This window comes from Cynara cardunculus (genome assembly GCF_001531365.2).
Source record: "Cynara cardunculus var. scolymus isolate 2C chromosome LG 15, CcrdV1, whole genome shotgun sequence".
NCBI lineage: Eukaryota > Viridiplantae > Streptophyta > Magnoliopsida > Asterales > Asteraceae > Cynara > Cynara cardunculus.
This window is the reverse complement of record NC_037542.1, coordinates 16,279,014-16,290,410: the sequence shown is the minus strand read 5'-3', so window position 1 is coordinate 16,290,410 and position 11,397 is coordinate 16,279,014. Positions and strand designations below refer to the sequence as shown.

The window sequence follows — 11,397 nt, the reverse complement described above, 5'->3', positions numbered from 1 at the left end:
TGATTTTTACATTTCATTCTTCCTACAATGGTTTTGATATTGTAAATTTCAAAAAGTCCATTTTGTAAAGATTCCATTATAGTCCGAGTAATATGGATAATCATAGAGTAAAACAGATCGACGACAATGAGAATGAAAAAGCTAAAAGCGTCTACGAATACATTTGGAATTCGAATTCCGAAAGTAAAGAAAATGATCAAACCGTTCACGCATGTTCACTCAAACGTTGACATATGTGTTCACTCGTGCACATATGTGTTCAATTGGTTCACACAATATTTCCATTTGGTTCACACACATGTTTCAATTGTTCACTAGGTTCACACATTGTTTTGATGAAGATTATAAACCTAATTTTTCAATTGTTCATTACGTTCACACATTATTCATTAGGTTTTCACACATGTTTCAATCTTATCTGGATGCCGTCGCCTGATAATCCTTCCAAATCCTCCATTATTTTGATGAAGATTATGAACCTAATTTTTAGATACTGATTTAAAATATTGATCGATGAGATTGACGGTTTCTTTATTGATTGGAAGTTACATAATAGGCTGACAAAATATGATACATTAAGATCATTCACTTTTTTATAATTCTATCATCTGAACCATTGTGAACCTAATTTTTTATTAATATGGTAGTTAAATAATTAAATTTTTAGTCTTAATAAATGACAACCGTTGGATGTTTAAATCAACGACCAAGATCGGTTAACAAAGGTAACACGATAATCTTGGTTAGTATTTGAACCAGCCCATATATATGAACCAGTGTCAAATACAAACAAAAATTGACATCTATATAAACTTGACTGTATAGCATTTATGAATACAATATGAACATAATAAGAATAGCCGCTACAGGAAATAAATAGATAAAAAAACAAGTATAAATACAATATGAACAGCTTGTGAACAATAGTTCCTTCATTATGAATACATTCAAGAGCGAGCCAATGTTGAGACATGCAGCTAGTGTACATGTGAACACAATATGAACAATTGTAAACAATAGTTTCTTCATTATGAACACATTCAGGAGTGAACCAATGTTGAGATATGCAGCTAGTGTACATATGAACACAATATGAACAATTGTGAACAATAGTTTCTTCATTATGAACACATTCAGGAGTAAACCAATGTTGAGATATGCAGCTACTGTACATATGAACACAATATGAACACTTGTGAACACATTTTAACCTTCTCATTGTTGTCGAGTTGTTTTTCAATGAGTTTATACATATTAGCTTGAACGATATCGAAAACTTTACTATCGGATCTCCTTTAACAATCACAAATTCAAGAACATTATAGATAGATAAATCAATATTATAGAAAAACAAGATCAATAGTAAATCAACAACAATTATGAGATTTTTTGATTTTGTAACTCTCAATTAATGATATGGGAATTACATACAAACTAAAATTACATATTTACCCTTGTCATTAAATTATGAGATGRATATGAATCTAGATAAAAGATGGATTTTCATTGGTTGTACTTGGTTAACAAAGTTAACACAATAATCTTGGTTAACATTTGTACCAAACACACTCTCTCTCAAACGAGACAATAACCAAATAAGAGAACATGAAAACGGAAAAATCACGTGCAAAATCACATGTGATTTTACATTAACGGTCAATGTAAGAATGTGCGGATGACATGGCCCACGACCTCAAGTAACGTAAATCACATGTGATTCGACCGTTTTTTTTTTTTAATTTTGTTACTATTCTCGTATGAACTTGGGTGTATATTTAATGACATTGTTTTGATCTTTTGAAGACCGTAATTGTTACTTCTCAACTACTGTAGATATACCTCTTTCTCTATTTTTTGGAAGGTTCTAAATGACGTGAGGTATGACGTGGCGACGAAATCAAGCCTCAAGCCTTACGAGTTATGGCTAGGTCATGACGTTTTTCAAGGCATATCCTAAGACGGATACACAACACACACTTTAGTATGTTAGTGTTTTGAATAACAATAAAACTAAAAAAGAAAGAAGAATCGTTGATAATCTATTTAGGCTTTTAGTTGTTAAGTTTCCTTTTTATGTTTATTTAAATCTTAGGTTTCGTACATAATTATCATCTATCCCTCAAATTATATATATTTCAGAAAGAAAAAAACGCCTTACAAAATAACACGTTGTATAGCATCATAACGCGTTACAATGGAGCCAAGCCTTGGAATGAAAACACAGGGGTCAACGTGGCAACAAACCCAAGATTTGACACTATAACAAGGTCATAACGAGTTATTAAGAACTATAATGTTTTGACAATAACAAAATCGTAGCATAAATGAAATAGGTGATGAAGAAAGAGCAAATATAAATTGGTAATTAGTGATCTTAAGAAAATGAGCAAACTACTTATTTCGTCAAAAAGCACGAGAGGTCTCTCAAATAAAAGAAGTGTAAATATAGTCATCGTGGTACACGCTTTGTTTTTCAAAATGATCCGTAATCCTAACATCGTTAAAAAATGTTGTTAAGTAAGAGATATTATGGGTTTTTTACTCATTCATCTAAATTTTTTCTAAGTTTTTTAAAACACTATATTATATGTGTATATGTATATATACGTGTGCACACACATACATACACCAGCCTTTGGCATATAGCTCAGTTGACAAAGGAGTGGGACAATTTTGCCCAAATACACACATACACCAAATGGAGAAAACCTTCCAAATTCGACAGGTGGAGGTTGGAATGGAGTTTGAGATCGGCGATGAGAAGGGAAAATGTGGAAGCTAGAACGGGGTTAGGTTGTGGTTTAAAAATACTGCACGGAGAAAGAACGAGAAGGAGAAAAGAGGGGAAAACGAAAGAGGGGGAAAGATCGGTGGTGGTGGGTCATGGAGGGATAAGAAGAGGGAGGGTGGCCGAAAATGTCACAAGGACGGAGGAAAGAGAGAAAATTGTTTTTTTTAATGCTAAACACACTTGTACATAAACTTATACATTAATTTTTTCTTAAAAAGACAAAAACGGTCGAAATGTTTATCAACTAACGGGTTAACAACATGATGTTACATACTTATCTTATCTATTAGAAAGCAGTTAGATTTATTTTCCGACCATCCTATCTTCAAAGACAACCTTCTATCTCTTACCCTTATGCTTTTCGAATATCCGTTCCTACTTCTTCATCGAAGATCTCCGGATTTTAACTCATTTTCTATATAATGTTTTTAAGTTCATACATGAATTTTTTTTTAATTTATAACCTTGAATTATTCATATTAAATGTAAAAAATTAAAAATATTAAATGAACAACATTAATTATAAAAGTATTTGGGCCAACCCATATTGTAAGTAGCCCACTTCATATATAATGGTTTATACAGATGAGCCCATGTTATTTCTTCGCTTCATTGACTTAATTTAGTATTTTTTTAAAATAAAAATTCTATTTTTTAAATAATAAAAGGAAAACCAACCTCTGAAAATTGACGACTTAAATGATTAAGGTGGACCAATCTGACATTGAAACAATGAAGAGATTGGGGGGAATCCGGAAGAACCGTCGCCCATGGTTTGGATACAAAACACAAAATCTGGACCGTCGATGGTTTTAAAGTTCTATTTTTTCGTCCATGTAGTTTAAGCACTCTTGTCATTTTTAGCAGGGTTTCAAATTCAAAATAGAATACCCAAACCAATTCAAACACCATTCTCCTAATGTTGATAAATGCTCTAATCTATACTATATTATAAAACATTTGATAAAAACTCTTAAAAATTATTTTTTATATATAAAATACTGTTTATTGATGCATATTACTTAAAATTTAAGATTACAAGTAATTGTGCATAAGTACAACTTATTAAAGTTCCATATTTAAATTCGTGTAACTAACTGCAGATAAACATAATCAAATATTGGATAAACATCTCATTTTAAATATAAAAAATCTAAAATGTAATTAAGATAATCATTGAGTTTCAACAGAATACTTAGTTATTATATTTATAAAAAATTATATCATTAAATCTAAATAAAATTACTTTGTTACTAAACCTAAATTAAATTATAATAAGAAAATTGAATTAAGAAAATTACAACAAAAACAAGAATTTTTAAAAAGGGAAAAGTCTAGAAAACCCAATGGACTTTAGTGTTTGGAATGATTAAGTCCTTAGACAATTTTTTGGAACAAATAAATCTTTGGACATTCCAAAACATGTTAAATAACTCTTTGGACTTTCTAAAACCTGTTGGAAACTTTCTTATGACATATACAACTGGTTAATGTGATAAAATAATGAAAAAAGTTCGAAAAAAACCCATTGAACATTCATATTTTGAACGATTAAATCCCTAAATATTTTTTGAACCAAAAAATATTTAGATCTATAAAATCAAACATATATAATAAAAAAGTACTTACATTTACAAAAAAATAATTACATTTAAAAAAGATTTTTGATAAAATTTATTTTATTTAAAATTAGTATTTTGTCACCAAAATAGCCCCGTAACTTCGGGAGAAGGGGTGCCTCCTCACAAAGGGGGTCGCAGTGACCAGGCCCGGGCGATTGGGATGTGTCTATTTATCTATCTCTTGACTCGAAATAGGAGCAGGTTTGAAAAATGATCTTAGGGGCCGTTTACCAAACACTAATCCGGTAAGCACTTAACGGTAAAATTGAACACTATCATTTACTTACTAGGTAAGATTTTAGTCAATAAAAACGGCTTTCTATGCACTAATTTAGCCGGTAAGAGCTGACTATGGTAAGAGTCATTGTCCTCACTTACCGGGTAAGACTCTCGGTCTTTGCCTCGCTCTTATTAGGTAAGATTCTTGGTCATTGTCATATTCATCCGGTAATGTAATATAACTTGGTAAGCGCTTACCCGAGTAAGCATTTGGTAAACGACCCCTTAGAGTGTCTAGGGTTTCAGAACTTACCCGACAAGGAATTTCGCTACCTTAGGGCCGTAAAAAGAATTACTCATTAAATTTATTTTAATTAAAAATAAAATATATCACGTATGTGATTTTTCAAATTAAAAAAAAAGATTTAAAAAGATTACTTGTAAAATTTATTTTAATTAAAAATAAAAAATATTTTTATTTTTAATTAAAATAAATTTAATCAGTAGTCATTTTTTTAAAAATTATATTTTTTAATTTAAAAAACATATATAAAATATATTTTATTTTTAATTAAAAATGAATATAACCTGTAATACTTTTTAAATCTCTTTTTATTTTTTTAAATTTGAAAAATCACTGACATAATATCTTTTATTTTTAATTAAAATAAATTTTATCAATAATCTTTTTTAAATGTAACTACTTTTTGGTATATTAGTTTTATTTTACTTAATGTAAGTACTTTTTTGGTTAAAAAATGTTTAAGGACTTTATTGTTCAAAATATGAATGTTCATTGGCTTTTTTTCATTCTTTTTCCATTATTTTACTACGTTAATTAGTTTTATAGGTCATAAGAATGTATATAACAGGTTTTCGAAAGTCCAAAAAGTTGTTTAACAAGTTTTGTAATGTTCAAGTACTTATTTGTTCCAAAAAATTGTCCAAGTACTTAATCATTCCAAACACTAAACTCCATTGGGTTTTTTTAGACTTTTCCCTTAGGGTACGTTTGGTTTGCAGGAATGTTTCTGAGGGATTTGGATTCCAAGAGGGATTTGGATTCCATGGGATTTGGATTGGATCGGATTTAAAATCTATTCATGTGTTTGGTTTGCAGGATTTGGATTGGATTTGAAATCCATTCCTGTGTTTGGTTTGTAGGATTTGGATTGAAATCCAAAATATATATTTAATCAACAAACATTTTCATCCAAAATACATATTTAATCAACAAACATTTTCATCCAAAATGCATATTTAATCAACAAACATTTTCATCCAAAATACATATTTAACCACTAAACTCGTTAATCCAAAATACATATTTAACCAATGGCAATAGGAAACTTATTTAGGTTGTTTAGTATCACAAAAATTCATGACATTGCCATTATCAAAACAGAGTGCCCCATGAAGCACAGGTTGAACCAATGGTGATACTTATTTAGGTTTTATAGTTCGGATGCAGATTTCTGTTGAAAAACGGTGACAAGAAAATCTATTTGAAAAGAACGCAAGAAGGAATGCAATCAATGCATAATATCCAAAAAAATCATATCATAACATGTGCATGGTACATGAAGCAACTGATGAGGCCATGTGTATCATAAGTACAACCATCCACATGATGCAAGGGTCTCTTGTATATCAAATTTAAATGTTGTGCGCATGAAAGCCATCATCTGGTGCAAACAGGGGAAAAAGAAATGCAAGTACATACAAATATATAAGAACACAAAACATCATCTGGTGCAAAGCTAATGCACTTTGACATCATCTACTTAGTGAGTAACATACTAAACATTAAAAACATGATAGGATTTAGACAAGTGCCACATAAAATGGAGTCACATTCCATGATTATAGAACATGCAAATGTTGAGTAAGATACTAAATAAGATAGTAGTCAAAGAAACCCCCAACACCCAGAAACTCCAAAGTATATAGAACGCCTATTTGAGTGACATTATCAAGTTATACCCAACTAATGCAAAGAAAGGATTGAAAGCAGTYGAAACTCAAACCTGAAGCATCCTACCAGATTTTTTCAACTTAAGCTAAGTTCTACTTGTAACAAACTGAAGAAACTTTGGGATGTTCAATATTGAGCACGGATTAAAGAATATTTAATCAGTAGGTATCACAAAAAGAACTTCCAAACCAGTGATTGAAATAAAATTAGCGACAGTGATTGAAAAAGGCACACAAGCTCCAAGGCACACAAAATACTACAAAAGGGAAAAAGGGATTTACCTGCTGAGTGATGGGAGAAGGCGGCGAAGAGGAAGGGTTTATCAGCGGGTTAGGGCGGCAGCTTCGCGAGGGGACGGGAAAGGAGCACCTGTGAGGACGACCGATTAGGGCGCAACTTCGCGAGGGGACGGGAAGGGAGCACCGGGGAGGAGGACCGATTAGGGCACAGCTTCGCAAGGGGATGGGAAGGGAGCACCGGTGAGGAGGACTGATTAGAGCGGATGGAAGGGAAGCAATGGGAGGGAAGCTGGGTGAAGGAAGCGGGAGGAAGCGATGGGAGGAAAAAGCTTGGATTTGGATTTCAAATCCTGCACCTTTGGGAAGGATTTCCAAATCCCACGTGTAATGGATTTTAATGAAATCCCAGGATTTCAAATCCTAATAATTTGGCAAACCAAACACTAGATTGGAATGGATTTTAAATCCAAATCTTTCCAATTCCATTTCATTCATGCAAAGCAAACGCACCCTTAGTTTATAGGTCATAAGGATGTATATAACAAGTTTTAGAAAGTCCAAGGAGTTGTTTAACAGGTTTTGGAATGTCCAAGGACTTATTTATTCCAAAAAATTGTCTAAAGACTTAATCATTTCAAACACTAAAGTGCATTGGGTTTTTTTAGACTTTTCTCTTTTAAAAAGGTAAATTTGGTACTGACATCAATATATTTTTTTTCAAAATTTTGATATGTTCAAATTTATATTCTATTAAAAAATAAAATCATTATCGCGTTCTTAAAACCGTACTATATCGACATAAAAAATATAAAATGAAACACTTAAATGAAATGTGTCTCGATGGATTACACGAGTACCCTTCTAGTATATCCAAAAGGGTAAGTGGTTGTTTACTTATAGCTTAATAAACTTAATAGTTTGGTCAGTTAAATCGTTTAGTTATACATGAGTGTTTTTCATGGCTTAATCGTTAAGACATTAAGCCAAAATGGCTATATGGAATAAACAAGGACCCTTCACTTGTCCCCCATTAAACTGCCTCAAACAAATTAATGTAAAAAATGCATCATAATTGATGCATGGCTCTCTTTTTTTCTCCATCAAACCCATTGATTTCTTGCCCCTCAATCAAACATACTTATCTAGATAGACAACATAACTCATACAAAGATTAGAGCAAAACTGTAAATCAGACCATATTAAATAAAATATTGCATTGCAAAATGTGATCTCTTTATAAAATGTATCGAGTTATGGTATAAACTTTATAGTCTTCTTATAATTAATACTTTATGTAATATAAATAAAAAAATTAATAATGAAAATTTGAGAAAAATAGAAAAAGAAGCTTATTAACCATATTATTCATTTACCCAAAACTCGATTCAAAGTAGGGGTGCTAAAAAACCAACCAAGTCAGCCAATTCAATCCGAAAAAATCTAAAAGAACCAAACTAAGGTAGACACATAGTTGATACAAAATTAGATCAAATTACATCTATTAGGTTAGAATTAGGGTAATTTGAACTCAATTTAGCCCGATGCCTTTCTATATAATGGATTAAATATAATTGTTAAGTCATTGATTAATATATGTACATTATACATTATAGACATTATAATTTCAACTGTAATATTTTTAGTTTTTTATTTACATGAAATTTCTACTTTTTTTATGTGTTTGTTTGTATGTTTTTGTTTTTGATTTTATTTTGTTTAAATAAAAACACCCTGCTAGATTGTAAAATGATATAAAAAAGTTTCAACCTAACCAATTCAATTAAACCACAATGTTTGGATTAAATTGGGTTATAATTTTACTTGAGTTAGATGAGATTCAGATTTTCGAAATTGTATATATTAAATTAGATTATTAAATATATTCAACCTGATCATAGACGGATTTAGAGGGGTGGTTAGATGGCACGTGCTACCGTATTATTCCTCCGTCGTAAAATAAAAAAATTAAGTTTATAAAAAATGCAACCGTTTTATTTTAAAATATACAACCATTTTATACGATGTCACCGTATTAAATTTTTTTTGAATAATCCAAAGTATTTGACGCAACAAAAGGGATAAAGAAAGAAAGACCACATGCTAACTATGGTAGGTTGCAGACACACCGTAGCAAAACCCAAGGTGTTGTTTGGGGGTATAGCCAAAATGGGTACTGCCTGCCGGTGGTGGTTCTTAATCTCATCGTCTTTTTGATATTCCCAATTTCGCCCTTTTTCATTCTTCTTCCCTTCCATTTTCATCTTCACATTTCTACCAATTCCAGACCGAAATTCAAACGCCAAACGAGTGTGTAAGAAAGCATCAAACCACAACCATCATAATCCACAAACAGACAGGTACAGTTTGGAATCATAAAATCTTCTTTTGCCATGGATAATTATGTTGCTATCAACGATCTCTGGATTTTTGTTTAATTTATCGTTAGTTTCACCCAACAATTGCTCTTCTTGATGATAGATTATGTGAAATTGTGAATACGTGCATTTGCCATTGGATATTTTTTGCTGCTATTGAGACGATCTGTAATTTTGGTAATCATTTTAAGTTTCAATCAAGAATTACTCTTCTAGATGATAGATTTTGTGAATATCTGCCATTAATTTCGTTGTTATCATACAATCCAATAGTTTTCTCAAATCGGAATCGATAGTTGCTCTTCCTAGTTTTCCTTACGATCATGATCGTATTAATTCATTTGAATTTATATTTATTTTTTGATTCAATAACATTAATTCGAGAACCTGTTGGATCCTTCTAGAAACGTTTCTCTGAAAATCCTCATGAGTCCTCTGGGGGTTTTCCAGTCCTAAACCAAAAGAGAAAGGGGTAGAAAATTAGAAATGTCTTTTTTGTATCTCGAAAACTTAGCCTGTTGATAAAAGGAAAGTGGTTTTAAACCGTGAAAAGACAAAAACACCCTTATGGTGGTAGTCACGGTCGAAGTTCTAGTAGGGGTAATATGGTTATTTACGCAAACCTTGCCGTCATTATGGATAACTTCTGACCCAAGACAAGTCAACCACACCGTCTATCTCCTTCTATAAATATTAGATTTTCGGTAACCGATTCTTTGTTCTAAAGAAAAATCATCGGTTTGTGGGCTTTGATTTTTGATTTTTGATTTTGATTTTGATTTCTAAAGAGAAAAACGATCGAGATGGGATCAGACGCGAACAAGATGAACGACGCCACAAGCTTTCAACCTTCCGAGCCTGCGCTCTGCGCCAACGGCTGCGGTTTCTTCGGCACGGCGGCGACGATGAATTTCTGCTCCAAGTGCTTCAACGACCTTCGGATAAAAGACGAACAAGCGGCTTCAGCGAAGGCCGCCATGGACAAGCTGGTAAACAAGGTCGTCAGTTTCCCTCCCCAATCGGCAGTACCGTCGTCGTCTTCGTCTTCATCTCCGATGTCTGGAACTGAAACCGTCTCACAACCGGCGGTGGCGGAGGAGGCTAAGGCGAAGGTAAAGGTGTCGAATCGGTGCTTGAGTTGTAATAAAAAGGTTAGTGTGCTGGGATTCAAGTGCAAGTGCGGTGAGACATTCTGTGGAAGCCATAGGTATCCAGAGACGCATAATTGTGGATTCGATTTCAAGATAACAGGAAGAGAAGCATTAGCGAAGGCTAACCCGGTTATCAAAGCTGATAAGGTAAACCGGATCTGATATGGTCCGGGTCGGGTTGAGTTGGGTAGTTGAATTAGGAAGTAGAGGGCCTGCTTTTAGAACTTGATTGGGTTTGTTGGCATGGTGATGGACCAAAGCATCATAAAGAAGATGGTGATGGTGATGGTGATGGTGATCGTGATGGATTCCATAATAAAAGTGGGAAGGTATTATTGGATTGGTTTTAGATACTTTTTTGTTTTTCTTCTTTATGGTAGCATCTCTTTTAGCGTTAGGGTTTTTTTTTTTTTTTTTTTTTTTTTTTTTGTGTTTTGTGTTTTGTGTTTGCTTTGCTAATCATTATCTGCCATTTTCTATTTCCGTGCGATGGTCTGGGTGCCATTTTCTTCTTTATGGTAGCCTCTCTTTACCTCTTAATTATCAGCTCTCTTCAACCTTATGTTCATGTTCTCCATCCTTCCTATGCAATATACCATAACCATAATTCATTCCAACCCATGATGAATAAAAAAAACTAACACAAAAATAGTATTATCACAGAAACATTATCACTATCATGAATGATAGACGAACGAGAAACCATTACAAAGATCACAATGCACAAGTTGCTTGATCTCTAGAGTTATAACTCATAAACAACAAATATATATACCTTCTTTGTGTTATATAACTATAAATGCTACTTATAAACTGAAAATAAGTTTAATATCATTGTTTTGTAGCAAAATGGGTGTGCCATTAGGCTGCGTTTGGTACATGTTTGGTGCAGCATGGGATAGAACAAGTACCCATTGTCCCATCATGAGACAAAAGAGACTTTTTTCTTGTTCCGTTCAAATAGGTGGAACAAGATAGGACAAGAATGAGACATAAACTAAAATATTACTAATTTATCCTAGTTC

General features: G+C 32.5%; 1 protein-coding gene across 1 annotated transcript; it reads left to right on the top strand.

Annotated features, from left to right (window-relative positions):
• The first annotated feature begins 8,992 nt into the window (after positions 1 to 8,992).
• LOC112527945 (zinc finger A20 and AN1 domain-containing stress-associated protein 1-like) lies at positions 8,993 to 10,884 on the top strand. The gene is made up of 2 exons (XM_025138809.1): positions 8,993 to 9,203; positions 10,010 to 10,884. Exon 2 carries the CDS (start codon positions 10,025 to 10,027, stop codon positions 10,532 to 10,534), a length of 510 nt encoding a protein of 169 aa, XP_024994577.1. The 5' UTR covers positions 8,993 to 9,203; positions 10,010 to 10,024; the 3' UTR covers positions 10,535 to 10,884.
• Positions 10,885 to 11,397: the final 513 nt, after the last annotated feature.

Coding starts and splice junctions, on each gene's coding strand:
- LOC112527945 (XM_025138809.1), top strand. CDS start 10,025: ATGGGATCAGACGCGAACAAGATGAACGACGCCACAAGCTTTCAACCT.